This window comes from Scyliorhinus torazame, chromosome 9, assembly GCF_047496885.1.
Source record: "Scyliorhinus torazame isolate Kashiwa2021f chromosome 9, sScyTor2.1, whole genome shotgun sequence".
In the NCBI taxonomy this organism is placed as follows: Eukaryota; Metazoa; Chordata; class Chondrichthyes; order Carcharhiniformes; family Scyliorhinidae; genus Scyliorhinus; species Scyliorhinus torazame.
In genome coordinates, this window is record NC_092715.1 from 57,949,457 (window position 1) to 57,968,284 (window position 18,828).

Below are 18,828 nucleotides of genomic sequence, written 5' to 3' on the forward strand. Positions count from 1 at the left end.
CAAAGCACATTTGTTGTTGATGAGGAACGTTCCCCCCCCCCTTCTCTTTTCCCCACCCCCCCATCTCCCCTTTTTGTACTGGATGCGATAACTTCAGAGCTGGAGGGGGTACTTCAGTCATTGCTTGTAACTCCATTTAACAGTAAATGGGACTAGCCTTTTTTTATCCTTGTCAAATAATGATGATGAAGGAAATCTACAACAAAGTCAAAATCTTATAGTGAAATGCTCCTTTAAATATTTTATATTTTTATCTTGCTAAGGGGTTAGCAGTAAGCGACTTGTATTCAGGAAGGAATAAGTGCATTTTCCTAATGGCAACATTAAAATTGTGCATTTTTCAAGAATTTATATAATGAGTCAACAGTTATTAGTCCCTGGTATTGAGTCTAATGGCACCCTTGGGATTGCACAGAAAAATTATACTTTAGTAGATAAAGCATCATAAAGATATCTTATCGAGACAAGTGGAGGTTTTGATTGACGCTATTAAAACAATATGCATCTGCTGTTCACCTGTGCTATGAAATTGTGGTTTGTTTGTAGAAGTGAATTTTAAGAGGAAAGTTTTTAAATCCAGGATTACTTGTGCATTTCAAGGAAGTATATCTGTGTATTTCTGAAGCTACATTGATGAAATATTGTAACACTAAGCCCGAATATTTCTGTGTTTAGTTTTACTTGTTATTGATTAATACAAATTATAAAATAAGTCTTTGAGTTAAATAATGTAAAATTATAGAAATGAATGCAAATAGTTGATCTATGGAAACTTGCAGATGATTTTTGTAGACACACATTCAGCAAAATTAGCTGAAATCACCATCACTTTCTAAATGTGCATTTTTAATGACCAGTATTGTGGTTGGTGTGAAATACATCCCAGTGACCATACTTAAGCTTCAGATAAAATCCTATAAAGAACTGGGCTATGCTTAGTAATGTGTCTATATTAATGACTAATCTTTGAAGGCTTAATGTCCACTGAAGCTGAAAAAATCCTGCGGTATTGTTTTTATTGGCTGTAGGATCTGTTTCTGTATGGTTCATTTAAACAGCTTTTTGAGCTAGGTTTCCGTGCAGTCAGTGGCTTAACCCTTTCATTGTCATTTTCTCCCCTACAACTAAAGCATTTAAATGGATCCTGAATATATGTTGAAGTAGCTTTTTGGAAATTACCTTCATAAATTTTAAATTATGAAGCAGACTTTTGAAGAAAAATGAAAATATTTGAAACATTTTGAACATTTCAGGTTTTAAAATATCCATGTATATCTGTCAAACGTGTTCTGGCTTCATTGCTTTTGATGAAAACAGTAAATTGAATACCTAATTGACAATTTTTTATAATTGAACTTATTTCATGCTGATGTTCTAATACCAGTTAAAGTGGCTATGTTAAAGTATGCTTTTTGCTTGAACAAGGTCCTTCAATCTAGGTGTCTCTGTACTTTATTGATACTTAATTTTTTTAAAAAAATAAGATGCTTGTGGTTTGACCCAGTTTGTGCATCACTTGAAAATGTCTTTAGATTGGTAATGTCATACTTTGTCACATAGAAATTCATCCAGGATATTACAGTATTATGCTAGATTGGTGCTTGGATTGGTGCTGATTACCAACCAACAGCATCATACATTTTAAAATATATTTGTGTTGGGGGTTGCACTGTTTCAGTTTGCTCTCATCAATGCCCAGGGTTTTTGGATAGCAAAAGCATTCTTCTGATCTGAAGGACTTGAGGAAGCAGGGTGGGGGAGGGGGAGGGGGAGCAGGAGCGGAATGGTTGACCTCATTGCAGATGGATTATTTCTCCATATTGTGTGAAGATGCATTTCCTTAAGATTGAATTGCTTGTAGAAAGAATGTGTTCCACTACTGCATTCATATTGTACCTTGGGTTAACCGACTGAATCCAGAATACCAGATTTTTAGCTTGCTGCTAAAATATGTAGTTTTGTACTGTTAATATAACATTTCATGAGAAATAAGTTGAACAGAATCTAATTTTTAACTAGGGCCAACTGTAATGCACTGAAGTATTTTAACTACTGCATGTGCAATTAGACATTTGAGTACAATGATTTGAAGGTATGTGTGTTCTTTGTGGCTCCCTGGTGGATGATAACTTTTGATTCCTTGATGTTTCATTTAGAACATTTTGACAGTGTCATTGGAGCATTATAAAGCAGATTTGTACATGAGAAAACATGAAAACATTGGATATTTTCTGAAATTGCGTTCTTTATTTTTAATTTATGCAGCTTTGCCTCCAAAGCCACCAAAACCTACACCTGTAACTAATAACGGAATAAACAGTAATATGTCTCTGCAGGATGCTGAATGGTACTGGGGAGACATTTCAAGGTAAGTCTGTAAATTTGGTAGTTTCATTCTTATTTTGGAATATTGGGAATACAGTAAGCATGATGGTTCACCTGAGACAGCTACTCGGGCGTTATACCTAGTTAATGGTTTGCATCAGTTGTTATGATCCCAGTTTATGCAGCTGGTTGGGAAGATCCCAGAATGGAACCCTGGCTCAAAAGACTTACTTTTTTACTTTTTTTAATAAAACATGGGAGAAATGGAGTCAGGACTGCTAATTAATTTTATCAACAAGAAAAAAATCATTTATTAAACATGGAAAAATTGGATTATAATATGAAACTCATTTATTTCTCTCTCTCTTTTTCCCCCCCCCCCCCCCCCCCTAACAAATACGCACAGATTTAAAGGTTAACATGGATTATAAAATACATCTTACTCTACAATGGTCTCGTTAACATACATTCGCTTTTAAGCACATGAGATGACTGTGGGCAAATACACGCTCCACACTGAACCCCAAATAAATGTTTGTGGATGTCTTCTCGGAATCCCCCCCTCCCCACCCACCCACCCCAGATGATTGTCACGTGAGAATTTCCAAATTCCCTCCTAAAAAATGCATTTTGAAATCTTCTGTTAGGGGCTGGCATACCATAATCCAGACCAGGCTTTCCAAATGATATTTTAAAATAAACCTCCACTTTTAACAATGAATCCAGTCCAGGATCTTGCGCCAACCCCTATAGGATTCTTTGTCTTGACTGCTGTGCAAACTGCTCACAATTACTTGCTAACTATCGATTCCCAAACTGTATTAAAGTGGCATCAGATGTTTGATTTACTTTTGAAGTCTGCTGTCCCACTTTAAATCAGGTTACTGAAATTGTCTCTTCAACTCAGGACACTGTTTACTCTTGAATTTTTCTGAACCATGCCTTGATCTCTGTTCACTTAACTCCAGACTTCTTAGACACGTCTCTTTATTTCTCTAGTTTTCTTAACTACTTTAGATTACCGGCATCTGTTTTCCTAACCATTACTCCATTACTGAGCAAGGCTCACAGAGACGTTCCCTATTTAGCCTTCTAAACCAACTGCTTCTAGCAGTGCTGTGAGAGTTGCCTTATCTCTCACTTCATATCTTCAACTGCAATCAAATTAGCTAAACTAAAACTTAAAAGCTTCTCTGCCTTACCAGGCTCCAGTTGCTAAGCATGGTGGTACCTTTTTAGTCCGTAATGCTTCTACAAAAATGCTTGGTGACTATACTCTTACCCTGAGGTAAATTTCCTGAACATTTGCCATGAAGTAATCATTCTTTTGCAGAATGCTTACGCCTTTTAGTTATTCTTCACACCATCACCTTCTCTAAGCACGATAGGAACACAGTTGAAGCCTGACTAAGCCCCATTAGGAACATAGTTGGAACCTGACTAACCCCCATACAGACAAAGACCTTCATCCAACATGAATCTAAGCATAGGTTTTACCCTTCCAGGCACACAAACATTAAATAAACGCACTTCGACATTAGAATTAAGGTATAGTTATCTCAATAAAAATATAAATACCTTAAAATTACCTTGGGTTTGCCAGAGAATTGCAGGGCAGAAAATTATTTAATGTAAGATCTGCTAACAGCAAACAAGAAAGTACTGGACTGATGCATGGATATACATGTCAGGAAAGAACTTACTGTGCTGTATTCTCTTTTCTCTTGAAAATATAAAGTATTTAAAATTATGAAAGTTTTTGACAAGCTGATACAGAGAAGATGTTTCCATTTGTGAGAAGAGCATAACTAGAGACCATCAGAATAAGATAGCCACTAAGAAATCCAATGGAATTCAGAGGAAATGTCTTTCAAGAAATAGTCATAAGAATGTGGAACTCAGTACCACATATGATGGTTGAAGCAAACAGTTTTAAAGAGCATCTAGGCATGCAGATGAAGGAGAAGGCAATAGAGGATACAACGATGATACTTTAAATGAGGAAAGATGGGTGGAAGTTCGAGCAGAATTCTCAAAATAGCAACTTTGCATTTGGTTTATTTTTCTCCCCAGAAGGATTTATGTAAATGTTGCTAAATGGAATTTCCCTGCTAGCTAAATTCATAGCCAGTATCTTGCTAGATTCAGTTGGCTAGACGGCAAGCATGTGGATCAGATTAACGGCAAGAACACTGGGTTTGATCCCTGTTCCAGCTGAGATAGGCTCAGCCTGGCTCCTCGCCCTATCTGTAGTTAAAAAAACATGGCATGGTGCCGTAATGCGACAAATAATGGCCAAGGACCTGCCGTCAGGCTGAGAATCCCAGAAGAAAATGACGATCTTGCTGGGTACCACTTCATGCAGAATTGTGAGCTGTGCAGAATGGTAGTCTAATTGAACCACCTTCCTATCTTTTCTCCAGAGAGGAGGTCAATGAAAAACTGCGAGACACTGCTGATGGTACCTTTTTAGTCCGTGATGCTTCTACAAAAATGCATGGTGACTATACTCTTACCCTGAGGTAAATTTCCTGAACATTTGCCATGAAGTAATCATTCTTTTGCAGAATCTTGATAAATATTATGCTAATATTTATCACCTAAAACTGTAAAATGTGCTTGTTTTCAGGAAAGGAGGCAACAATAAATTAATCAAAATTTTTCATCGAGATGGCAAATACGGCTTTTCGGATCCACTGACTTTCAATTCAGTTGTAGAGCTTATAAATCACTATCGTCATGAATCGTTGGCACAGTACAACCCAAAGCTAGATGTTAAACTGCTGTACCCCGTCTCCAAGTTCCAACAGGTATGTTTTGCCATTTTTTGATCTAAATGATTGAAGAATCAATTTTGTCAAAGACAAATGTGCCCATTAGCCTTGTGTATTTTTGAAAAGTCCAGAACGTAATAGTACTCTAAAAGACTGTTCTATTAAATTTGTAATCAACTTATTGCCTACATTTACGCTGGCCATGATTCTCCCCAAAAAATCTCTAAAATACTTTGTGGTGGGTTTTTCAGAGAATTTCCCGCCTGCTCTGCCAGCGAGTTCCCTACTGCTACTCAATGACACTTGGTCGCTTTTTTGGACTCCTCTCATGGGTTTAGCCCACACTTAAGCACTGGAGAGCTCAACTCACCGAGATAGGGCCGCCATTTTCAAAAGGGTGCCCCGGTCTCTTAAGTGAGCTTGTGGGTCCCCCACATCCCCCCCCCCGTCCATGGGCAATGTTATACCCCACACACATGGACACTACCCCCCCCCCCCCAATGCGGACACCCTGTTATGGGGTCCCTGGGGGTTCCCCCTCTTCAGCACCCCCCCCCGTCCCCAAATCCCCTTATAGCACCCTCCATCTTTCCATCACCCCTCCACAACCACCCGGAAGCCCATACCCACCTGCCCTGTACTCCACCCTTCAAACCCAACCCCCCCCCCCCCCCAAAAAGCCTAATTTCATGTGCATGGTCCCCCCCCCCCCCCTCCCTGGCCCAATACAGTGCCACCCTGGCACTTGGGCACCTGTGCACTGGCACACAGGCAGTGCTCCTGCCAGCTTGACAGTGCCACCTGGGCAACTTGGCAGTGCCAGGGTGGCAGTGCCAAGTTGCCAGCTGGGAAGTGCCAAAGTGCCCACACTCCACGGTGAGGGCCAAGGATCCACCTTGCACTTACCCTGACCACGCAGGGGTCTCTGATGACCCGGGATGCCCCCAAGTGCTGTTCCCCCTGATTCACATTTGTGTGGGCCGGCAGTGACCGGCGCCCTGCTGAAGCCTCCCTGGGGAGCCAGAAAATCGAGAGGCCGGTGGATCATGGGCAGGTAGGTCTTAAGTAGGTTTACGACCTACTTCCACGAGCGTCATTTGGTCCCACCCATTTTGTGCGGGGTTCCATCTCACGGGACTTTGATGAATCTCGGGAGGCACGGAGGCTGTCGGGAGGTCTGCTGGTGTCCTCCGGCCGCATTGTGCTCTTGCTTGAGTGCAATGTGGCAAGAGAATCGCGCGCTATATTTAGGTTATAACGGAAACCTAAATGTATAATATTAAATGCTAGACATAATACTATTTGAGATCGAATAACTTTAAGGATCAACCTGATTTTAACTGTTGCACAGTGCCAATAATTTTTCATCACATCATTTCCTGCAATTTATTTTCAGGATCAGGTGGTAAAAGAGGACAACATTGATGCAGTGGGCAAGAAATTGCATGAGTATCACACTCAGTACCAGGAAAAGAGTAGAGAGTACGACAGACTTTATGAAGAATGTACTAGAACATCTCAAGTGAGTTTTTTTTGCCACCTCTCTATTAAAATTTAGCATTTTTTCCTACAAGCGAATTCTGTAAGGTATCTCGTTGTGAAATATTGGAATGGATGGTTGTGTTTTTGGCTGAATTCATAATTACAAAACAACATTTTGCTCTTTACCAAAAATTATCATATTTATATTTATGCTAACTTGCATTTTATTTCAATTAGGAAATTCAGATGAAAAGGACAGCTATTGAAGCATTTAATGAAACAATCAAAATATTTGAGGAGCAGTGTCAAACACAGGAAAGGTACAGCAAGGAATATATTGAAAAATTCAGGCGAGAAGGAAATGAAAAAGAGATCCAAAGGTTTGTATTTTGTTGAGGTTTAATCGTATTTGGTTTTGTAGATGGATCAAATAATCTCTATTTTGATAAGTGATTGTAAACTGTTATTGCTATTCAGTTAATTTCCAAGATCTTGTAAAATATGTTAGGATATTTCTGACTGCAAATGACTAATAATGCACTTGCATAAAATCAAAAGGGGAATCAAACAAAACTTTCTTACTTAAGAGAGTAATAGGAATTTGGGGCTCATAACCATAACCACTCACTGTGATTAAGAAAGAGAAGGCTAGATAAGTATAAGATAGAGAAGGGAATAGAAGGATATGCTGATCGAGTTAGATGAAGAATGATGGGAGGAGGCTCAAATGAATCATAAATGCCAGGATGGGAAGTTGGACCATATGGCCCATTTCTGTGCTGTTTCCTCCAACACTGACTACATTTCAAAAGTACTTCATTGGCTGTAATGCACTTTGAAATGTCTGGTGACCGTGAAGAACACTCTATAAAATGAAAGTCTTTATTTTATATGCTGTGTGTGATTTGATGTAACAATCACAGAAACAGTGCATTTGATCTATGCCAGCATTTATACTCCAAACAAGCCTCTTAAGTTAATTTCTTCTTCTTACCCTCTCCCATACTCTCATCAAACTTCTCCTTAAATAGTTACATCTGATTTACCCACCCCATGTGACAGGGAATTGCACTTTCTTATCATATCGGTAAAATAGATTCCTCCTAAATTCTCCCTTTGATCCATTGGTAGTTATTTGTATTTTTGTCTCCTTGTTCTAGACTTGCCCACAATTCAACCTATGAAACCTGTTTATTATTTCCTAAATCATATCTCCCAGAGAAGAGAACTAACCCCAACCATTGCAATATTTATTGATTATTACATTGTCAGAATTCTGTTAATTCCCTTATAAATCTTTTTCTGCACTTCTGCAGTGCTTCATTGTCTTTGCTGTATCATGGAGACCAGAACTGCAAACAGTACTTTTCCTGTATCTTTGTTTCTCTTGTCCATTAAGTTTCCTGACTTTCCAAAGAGTAAATTAACTCCTTACTCCCACTACTAAAATAAATTGTTTCGTGCTTCACTGTTTCGAAAATTGTTTTCTATTTAGCCATCCATTATGCAAATCTATTTTTGTCACTCTGTATGTTGATGTGGTCTTCCATATTATTAACTGTTGACCCCCTCAATTTTATATCCTCTGCAAATATGATACGTTACACCAAATTCTTGATCCCACATAATTAAGTCATCCAGCGCAGATCCTTGAGGGACCACACCTTTCATTTGTCTGCCAGTCTGAGAAATTTGCCTCAACTCCTACCGTTGATTTTTTTTTAGATTTTGTAGTCGCTTTCCAACCCATTCTGCTAACTTGCTGCTAACTTGCTCCTAACTCCTCAATCCCTGACCTTGTTCACAAGTCTCTTATGAGGCACCTTATCAAAAGACTTCTACAACTGATGTCTTTTGCACCACTGCGTTGCCCCGTCTACTCTTTTTAGAATTAAATAAGGTTGGGAGAAATCTGTACTATTTTTTTGTTATCTTTATTTTGTTATCTGATCTTTTAGCAGATATTCTAGTGTCATTCCTACCACTGCTGTTAAACTAACTGGTCTATATTAATTTCCTGGATTAGTTCTATCACCTTTTTGATGATAGGAAATATATTCCTGTATGCCAATCCTCTATTCCTTTTACTATTTTTACAGGGTTATCTGCATTCCATTTATTCCCTAGTTTTTGAGTAGCCACAGGTACAGTCTTTCGGGATCTCCTCCAGTTTTGCTAATTTCTCTTAAATCTCTCACTGTTGTAATATTCCTCTTACAGTTATCATCTTTCTTTATTAGATTTTTAAATGGAAACTGAGCCAAAGTGTTTGTTCAATATCCTTCCCCATTTCGGTATGAGCTTCTGTACTTATCGAACTCGCTGATGGGCTACCTCGGCTAGTGAGTGAGCTGCATGTGTGGCCCTCCTTCATCTCAGTGGGCCGCAAGATTGAAATTAGGCTTGTTCACTAATCGTGACCCCATGAATAAGATTAAATACATTTAATACATGCTGAATATTTCATAACGAGCTGTAGAAAATACTTAATCATTTATACATTAATAGAACTATCATCGACTTCAAATGGCATAAACAAAATAAATAATTACACTTTGGACACGGAGGGAGCACATGGCTCTCACAGTCAGGGTTGTGTGCAATCAGCATGTTCTTCACTTGCCCTTGCTTTATGTGTGTATTACTTCAGTCATACTGGTAGGAGAAAAACTACATGGGTGTAAATCAGCGTAATGTGGAAACCGTGCGCATGGGCAACGGTCAACAAAATGTCTTGTGGACCGCACTCTGAACCCAGATCAGTCGCATGTGGCCCTTGCATTGCAGGCTGCCCACCACTGATCTAACTGGTCTGTGTTTTTGTTCTTGCGATCATATAAAATACGATTAAGATATAATACTTTAATTTCATACTTTCCCTTTGCTTTCCTAATTGTATTTTCTCTAAGCACATTCTCTTTTGTTTTTAAAAAACAGTACCCAATTATTTTTTTTACAATTAACGGGCAATTTAGCATAGCCAATCCACCTAACCTGCACATCTTTGGGTTGTGGGGGTGAAATCCACACAAACGTGGGGAGAATGTGCAAACTACACACGGACAGTGACGCAGGGCTGGAATTCTAACCCGGGTCCTCAGCGCCGCAGTCCAGTGCTACGAAGCACATTCCCTTGATATCCTTTCTTTTACTTATGTACTTTGTGTATGCCTTTATGTTTGGATTCGATTTTCTTTTTAACACATCTCTTCACGTTTTTGTGGAAAAAGTTTTCGAAGGTATGATGAAGGGACAGTTTCTTTGTGATTATCAAGGTTGAATGGTCTTCAGATTTGTCTTTCCCATTTTAATATCAACGTATCTGATTTTATTCAAATTCAGCATTGCTAATGTTTTACTATTTCTCTCCAGAATTATGGTAAATTATGAAAAGCTGAAGTCCCGCATCAGTGAAATTGTTGACAGCAAGCGGAGATTAGAAGAAGACTTGAAGAAACAAGCAGCTGATTATCGGGAAATTGATAAAAGGATGAACAGCATTAAACCTGACCTGATTCAATTAAGAAAGACAAGAGACCAGTATCTTACGTAAGCAAAGTACTTGGTTAAAGAGTGTTTAAACCTGAAAATGCTCAGCAGGTCAGGCAGCATCTGTTGAGGGAGAAACAGTTAACAGAAACATTAATTTTGCTTCTTTCTCCACTGATGCTGCCTGACCCGCTAAGTATTTGTAGCGTTTTTTGTTTTGATTTCAGATTTGCAAAATGTTGCTTTTTTTCTTTTAAACCAGTATCAATGATGGTCACAAAGGTGCGGTAGCTTTATAAGTAGAACAGTTAAGAATATGATTCTTATTCATAATGCTTAGGTCAAAAACTTAGCAACAACTTTCAAACTCTTCATGGCTCAATTGCATCATTTGCAATTGACTTGGTAATAGAATGTATCCCTACAACACTTTCTTTTACTGGAAAGGGAAAATAACAAGAAGTTAACTCTACTTAATTCTTGGTGTTTAGTGCAGAATTTTTTTTGGATATGTTAATGGAGATATCTGCAGTCATGGCTAATTTGGGTAAAGGAACATGGCATGGAAAGTCAGAAAGGAGATTTCGAGTATCATCCTAAATACCAGAAAATTCCGTCAAGTTCAATGACACTCAACCCCTCAGTAATGTAATTTATTTTATTTTTTGAAGGTGGTTGACACAGAAGGGTGTTCGACCAAAGAAGATCAATGAGTGGCTTGGTATTAAAAATGAAAACGCTGAAGAGTAAGTCACTTCATTTTATATTTCTAAAAGCGTACGCGTATTTCCATTTGTTTTATTGCTTTTATAATTGAAAACATTCCATTTTTTTTAGCCAATACTCTATGGTAGACGATGATGAAGATCTACCTCACCACGATGACCGAACATGGAATGTAGGGAGTATTAACAGGACTCGGGCTGAGAGTCTGCTGAGAGGAAAACGGGATGGAACATTCCTAGTCCGAGAGAGCAGCAAGCCAGGCTGTTATGCTTGTTCTGTTGTGTATGTATATTCATCCTTTGCAGCAGATATACTAGAAATTGAAAGCAAAGAAGTGCATATATAAATCAATTTGGCATCCATACAGCAAGATTACCTAAACATCAATGCGATTATGGCATTGGATGACATGGAACCTTAATTTAACATTGACATTGTAGCACTCTTTTGGTGCTACATTGGACAGTCAGCCTATGTTATGGCCTGGAGTGCGGCTGAACCAACAATTTTGTGATTCAGAGGAAAGAATGCTACCAACAGAACTAAGATGACAATTTTCAACCAACAATGTAAACCGATCCCTTGTGACAGTTTTTGATACTGTCTTTAATATCCCCATATCTTTCTTGTCCTTTGTCATTGTCATCTCTGCCCGATTTTCTCCTCTCCTGTCCCTATCAATACGTCCTCTCCCTATCAATACGTCCCCCAAAGTAATGTATGTGAACCCATAGACTGACTTTCAGGCAGTCTTTTCAACCAAGGTCAAATGTTTAGTCTCAAGTTGCAACCTTTCTCATAGCTGTATCACTTGTCTTTGCTGGGGAGGGAAATATTTTTTATCCCTTAGTACACCAAATACTAAAGCAAAATACTGTTCATGACCTGCAGTGTTGCTAAAGCTAAAAGGTATCGTGTGATATTTTCTATCAAAAACAAAATTGGAAGTAGATTTTTCCAAAGAACGCTCTTAAAGTTTACTTGTTATTATTTCTAATGCATCTCAGTGTTGGTAATGTCTGTTTTCTTCTTTTGTAGGGTCGATGGTGATGTGAAACACTGTGTCATAAATAAAACACCCACAGGATATGGATTTGCAGAGCCATACAATTTGTACAACTCACTTAGAGAACTGGTGCTACATTATCAGCACACATCACTTGTACAGCATAATGACTCCCTCAATGTCACACTAGCCCATCCAGTATATGCTAATCAGAGAAGATGAGAGCTAAACACTTTATTTTGACTGCTGGACACAAGGTCATTGAAATGGCTCTTACTCCTTTGCTCTGATTCAGTTTGACTCCTGTTCAGAAGGCAAGTGCAAAGTTGACTTCAGATCTCCACAGAATTAACTGGGAGAGGCAACCATGTGGAGCTGTGAATGTAAATTCCTAAAGTGCTTTTTAAGAAAGCACAAGTTTATTGAGGACTGCTAAACTATCTCCTTTTTGGGGATGTCGGGGCCTATTTTTATTGGTGCTTGTTTACATTCTTCAAAATGATTTACCAGCTGGAATGTCGGATGCTGCAAATCCAAGGATATAAAAAACTGAAGAACGAACATTGAAATGTTAATTATATCCAGTAGTGGTGTGTGTTTCTTTGATCCTGACTAAGGAAATATGTCAAGATGGAACAACATGTTTGAGAAACAAACGGGGACTTTATCATGTGTAGCAAACTGGCACTTTGAAAATCTACCAGAATTAAGATGAGGATGGGAATGCTTTGTTTGGTAGGGGGAGGAATCGGACGCTCACAACAAAGTGCCAGATTTGGAGAGTTCAGGCCATTTGAGCCTGCTTTATAAACTTTAAAACCTGAAGGAAAAGACTTCAACAAAAAGTGGCACACAGTATATGAAAGCATTGTAAATAATATGTGTATGGATTATGTCACTCTGGGAGAGTCGATCAAGTAAAATGGTATCAACCTAACTATACCAGATTTTGCATTCTGTGTTTTCCTATTTTACAGCTAATGTGTTTTTTCAGACATTGCTATGCAGGGCTGCATATTGCATATCATATTGCATATTTTCAGAAAGAAATACCCACAATATAAGCTTTGTTTTGTTGCCTAAAAGTGTTGTCAGTTGTTATAATAATCTTCTGTTAAGTGTTTTCAAAACTCTAAGCGTGCCTGTGAATGAAACTTCTAAAGTTGGGAGGGGCAAGATACTGGTGCATCTGAAGCTTTATTTAATGCCTCCTTGAGTAGCATATTTGGCTATATTAAGCCAAAGATTTTTTTTTTAAACTTCAAATTTGTTTCAAATGTTCTTCATAAAATGCTGATGGGTTTTTTCATCTAGTTCAAAAATATGTTTTATCCATGTTGCTTTTAGTCATTGCAACAATTTTTGTTATGATGTATCCAGAAAACACTAAAGAAAATATTTTTTTTAAATGTCAGTCTCCCATAAGTTAACATTTTTAATGTATGTTACACTTTCTTGCAAAAACTTGAAAACTGGAGCTCTCCATCTCCCTCAGATTTCATCGTTCCTAAAATTATCAGGCTTTTAAAACCCAAGCTTTGTATAATTTAATTGCTGTTTTCTAATTTTCTTCATCTTTATTTTCAACTTTACCATTGTCCTGTATTGATGGGCCCTTTAACTTAGTACCTCAGTTGTAAACAAAGAAAAAAATTAGGCTTGTAATGGATGTAACCATCTAGTGGCCATGCTGGTGGAAAAAATACATACTTGATTTCAAAATCTTTCATCCTCCAGAGCTCAATGCAGTGCTTTAATTCCGTTTATTGTTTCACACAAGCAAAAGCTGAAGTGTTTTGTAACTTGGTGCTCATTTTGAGACTCCTGAAAAGAAGCCAAAATACCCATGTACTGTGCAAAATTTTCAGCTGGAAAATGTGGTCCAGTAACTCAAGGTGGATAAAATACCAGCCTTCTGGATCAGATAGCCATGGATTCAAAACCCTAGACTGTCAATACTTTAGTTGAGCTACTATTTACTTGTACTTATTGCTATTCTTGTCTGATGAGCTAGAGGGTACCTCATTTCACTTCACCTCCACAGCAAAAATGTAAAGTACCTGTAAGCCACATGCCACCTACAAGCACACTTTGGACCATCTAGCCACAGGGTAATATTGGCTACAGTCATGAAATTGGGTCATGATAACGTTACTGCCAACCCACTGAAAGAGATTGAATGGGATTTGGAAGTTTATGCAAGAACCTTTTTGGGGATGGGGAGGTTGGGGAACGCAGAAGGAATTAATTAATAATCATCACAGGAAAAACAAAAGTAGTTTCAAGTCAATTATCTTGTAGCTAATCTTTCGTGAGGCTAAAATAAAGTACTGTACCTTGAAGTATATAATCTTCTAATGACATCTGCACATTACTTAAAAATATGGGCATCCATAACTATGCAACTCGAGTTGTTACAGAAGACATGAACCCAACCCTGCTAAAAGACAATCAAGTAAAATGTAATATTTGTCTAATTGTTCTGCAGATCAAACAATTATGCTAATGCTGGTCTAAGATGACTCATAAATAATGAGGATTTGCTTACAACGTGCACATTTTTTAGTTCAATTTTTAAGTACCATGCATATCCTCTATGCAAAAAAATGTTATTCCACCTATTGTCAGCATGCTCGGAAAAATATCATTGTTTACTTAAGTACATGATACTTAAGTATAATAAAGCTATTAAATGTAAAGTATTAGACTTTCAATCAAAGATGAGCTAGAGTTTAGGATAATTCATTTTACTATCCTATTGTGCACACCACCGTCCCTATTGCACTTTTTGTATACACTTCTAACTTCAGAATGCTTTTGCATTTGGTAGTGTGAAACAATTGCAATACAGGAAGCCGCAGCAGGATAATTATGGTTCCACTAGCACGCTTTATTTAAGCTCTTCCAAAGGTACCATGAGCTTTATAAATTTAATTCAACTGTTAAATGTTTGGATGTTGAGAACTGGTTATGCGCACAGAAATTTTCTTCTGTATTGAAATTCATTTGTTTCTATGTGTCTTTTGTGTATGTTCTCTCTATTTTGCTGTAGCTGTGTTTTTGAAGAAGCTTTGCTCCTTTAAATGTGTGTAATGCTTCTTTGTTTTAATGGTACTACTGCTGTTGTGCTTTTTTAAAAAAAGAAAATGCATTGTGTGCCATTTTTGTTCAGTGTTGCATTTCTATGGAAGTTCCTTTTTTGTGGGCTATTCATATGGGTTTTCACGTGGAGATGCATATCTTAACAAGACTGATCTGAAAGGATATTAATCTTGTAATTATTCATGAGCCATTTCATTTCTTGAAGTAATAAATGTAGTTGCAGAATTTGTGCTGATGTTGGGTGTTTTAAAAACTCCACCACCCTATACCAAATCTCCATTCTACTGGTCGCTAAGCTTGGCATTCAACAGAGTGACTGTACCTTGAGTGCTGGTCGGGCTAAATTCACTAAGGGGAAAGGGGTGTGCAGGCTGAAACTCTTGGTCTCACGTGAGACAACATTCTGTTCAGTTTTCTTCTATTTGGCCTGCTAGTTTCAAAAGACACGGATCCAACTTAAACAAATTAGCCCTGCTGTGCATATTCACCGGTAAAGTCATTCATATTGTATGATTCATCACCATGAGACTGCAGTTGCTGCCCAATATGCTGCTATTTTTCAATCCTTAGAAATTCAAAAACTCCATTAGTTGAATAATGTTGTAAAGTAGTCAAGATTGCTTTGTTTCAAAAGCCTATTGCTTATTTTCTTTTCTTTTAATATTGAGAGGTTAGCAGGAAAGATATATAGCTTGTCTGAGAAGACCGCTATTATTGTTGAGTACAACCTCTTAAAACTATGCTTGAGCTCTAGGCTTGATATAGTTGTCTTGTTTGAAGTTGCTATAACCCATGTATTTGGCTATCATAAGGAATAAAGTTTTATTTGGAAAACAAAATGTGTGGAACTGAGGACGAAAAATCTGAAAAGAAAGTTATCTGAAATTTCTAACAGTCATTGACCTGCTGCTGGTTTTCATGTAACTACAGCACATAATTCTTACAGAATTTAGTAATGAGCTGCGTAGTTATTTTAAGCTGCCATGAATGAGGGAAGTGTAGAGTTGCCATGGATATTGACATGCAGAATCTGTTGGGTGAAAAATCCTTGGTAATAGTGCACATGCATGAACACGCAAATGCCCATTTTTTTTTTTTTAAGGCCCTATTGTTCAGGGACTGGATAACCATAAAATTATCTTTTCTTTCATTTTAGACTGTGTTTGAAATTTAGCTAACAGCCCCTTTCCCAATTCTTTTATTTGTTCATGGGTTGTTGGTATTGCTGACCAGGCCAGCATTTATTTCCCATCCTTGATTGTCCCTAAAGAACCCACCTTAAACCGCTGCAATCGATGTGGTGAAGGTATTCCCAGAGTGCTATAGGGCGTTGCAGGATTTTGGCCCAGCAATAATTAAGGAACAGTGTTATATTTCCTGTTCAGGCAACTGAGTGATTTGGAGAGGAACTTGCAGGTGATGGTGTTTCTATGCATGTGCTGTCCTTGCCATTCCGGCTAGTAGAGACTGAGTTTGAAAGATGCTGTTGAAGAAGCCATAATGATGAGTTACTGCAGTGCATCTTGTATGTGGCGTAAACTGAGAAGTATCCTGGTGGTGGCAAGAGTGAATATGGGCTGCTTTGTCATGGATGGTGTTGAGCTGCTCAAGTGTTGTGGAGCTGCACTCATCCAGGTATGTACACCATCAAACTCCTGACTAGCTCCTTGTAGATGGTGCAAGGTCATTTAGAGATTTAGGTGATGAGACACTCTGCAGAATACCCAACCTCTAGTAGCCACAGTATCTATTTGGCTGGTCCAGTTGACCTTCCAGTCAATGGTGGGCCTCAGAATGTTGGAGATTTGGCAGTGACCATGCCATTGCAAGGAGATGTGGTTGGACTATGGAGATGGTCATTGTCTGGCACCTTGTGTGGCATGAATGTTATTTGCCAGTAATAAACCCATGCCAAAATGCTGTACATAGGCATCAGAAATTACAAATGTAACAACACCGTCCTGGGACAGTACGGGGGCGTAGTGGTTCGATCCCAGCCTCAGGTCACTGTCCGTGTGGAGTTTACATATTCTCCGTTGGTCTCGCCCCCACAACCCAAAGATGTACAGGCTCGCTGAATTGGCCATATCTTTTTATTAAATCAGTAAAAATATATATACAAGGCCAAACGGTACAAACACTAATTTTGTGTTTGAGCAACAGGGTACCCTCCCCTCAGTGCCAATGTACGGGGGGGGGGGGGGGCGGGGGTGAATACTCTGATTATTAAAACAGTTCCCAACACATTTCTACAAAAAACTAATGGTCCAAGCACTAAACTTTGCGCTGGAGAGACCAGATATCCTCGCCTCTGTACCAACAGAAGGGAAAGGAAGGGGGTGGGGGGGGAGGGAGGTAGTCCATATCTCTTTTTATTAAAACAGTAAAAAATATAAACAAGGCCAAACGGTACAAACACTAATTTTGTGTTGGAGAAACAGGGTACCCTCCCCTCAGTACCAACGTACGGGGAGGAGGGGTTGATACTCTGATTATTAAAACAGTTCACAACACATTTCTACCAAAAAAAAGGTACAAGCACTAAATTTTGCGCTGGAGAGACCAGATACCCTCGCCTCTGTACCAACAGACGGGAAAGGAGGGTGGTGGGGACGTTAAATTGGCCCTTAATTGGAAAAAGAAGAATTGGGTACTAAAAGAAACAACACTTTCCAATCATCGGCAAACATTCTTCTGAAGGTAATTAATGAAGCAGCTGCAGATGATCGTGCCTTAGATAATACCCTGAGGAGCTCCTCCAGATGTCCTACGACTGAAATGATTGACCTTTCAACAACTGCAAGCATCTCTTGTGCCGGATATGATTCTAGCCAATGGAGTATTTCCCATTTTCAATTGCTTTATTTGTATAAGGGTTCATTGATTTCATGCTTGGTCAAAGGATGATGAATTCACCTCTGAAATTCAGCTCATTTGCCCATGTTTCAACTTGGAGTCAAGTGATGTAGACCAACTCCAAACTGAGCAGGATATTGGTGAGTAGGTGCCACTTAATAACACACAGTGGCACATTTTATAACTTTACGTCAGTGTAGGCTGATGGGGAGGTAATTGACAAGGTTTGATTTGTCCTTTTTACATACCTGAGCAATTTTCCACATTGTTGGGTAGATACCAGTGTTGTAGCCCCATTGGAACAGCTTGACTTGGGGCTTAGGTTTTCAGCACTTTTGCCTGAATGTCCAAACCCATAGCCATTGCCAATTCCAGTGCATTCCACTGTCACTTATCGTGTGTAATGACTGGCTTCTATGATGACATGGATGTTGATTAGGCTAGGATGGAATATGTACAATCAACATCTTGAGGGCTACCATTGATCAGAAACTGAACTGGACGACCCATATTGATACTGTGGCTACCAGGGCCGGTCAAAGGCTAGGAATCCTATGGCGAATAGTTCACCTCCTGACCATCACTACCCCCGCCCCCCCCCCCGCAAAAAAACTCAACCAGCTACAAGGCACAAGTCAGGAGTGTAATGGAGTGCTCTCCACTTGCCTGGATGAGTGCAGCTCCAACAACACTCAAGCTCAGTACCATCCGCGACAAAGCAGCCCGCTGGATTGCTCCCCATTCCACAAACATTCAAACCCTTCACCACCAACAAACCGTGGCAGCCATGTGTACCATCTACAAGGTGCACTGCAGTAACTCACCAAGGTTCCTTAGACAGCACCTTCCAAACCCACAACCACTGCTATCTAGAAGGACAAGCGCAGCAGATACCTGTGAACCACCACCTGGAGGTTCCCCTCCAGGTCACTCATCGCCCTGACTTGGAAATATATCACTGTTCCTTCACTGTCGCTGGGGCAAAATCCTGGAACTCCCTCCCTAACTGCACTGTAGGCGTACCTACACATCAGACTGCAGCAGTTCAAGGAGGTAGCTAGGGATGGG

At 39.1% G+C, this 18,828-nt stretch overlaps 1 protein-coding gene across 8 annotated transcripts in view; it reads left to right on the plus strand.

The window, feature by feature from the left end:
* The window catches only part of pik3r1 (phosphoinositide-3-kinase, regulatory subunit 1 (alpha)), a 109,414-nt gene extending 93,671 nt beyond the window's left edge, over positions 1-15,743 (plus strand). For all 8 annotated transcript variants that reach the window (XM_072515952.1, XM_072515954.1, XM_072515955.1 and 5 more), the window contains 9 exons: positions 2,266-2,368; positions 4,749-4,847; positions 4,955-5,135; positions 6,496-6,621; positions 6,819-6,961; positions 9,954-10,130; positions 10,742-10,816; positions 10,908-11,078; positions 11,835-15,743. In XM_072515952.1, coding sequence (XP_072372053.1) covers positions 2,266-2,368; positions 4,749-4,847; positions 4,955-5,135; positions 6,496-6,621; positions 6,819-6,961; positions 9,954-10,130; positions 10,742-10,816; positions 10,908-11,078; positions 11,835-12,024 — 1,265 coding nt within the window. In that variant the 3' untranslated portion in view covers positions 12,025-15,743. The remainder of the gene's footprint in view (positions 1-2,265; positions 2,369-4,748; positions 4,848-4,954; positions 5,136-6,495; positions 6,622-6,818; positions 6,962-9,953; positions 10,131-10,741; positions 10,817-10,907; positions 11,079-11,834) is intronic.
* Positions 15,744-18,828: the final 3,085 nt, after the last annotated feature.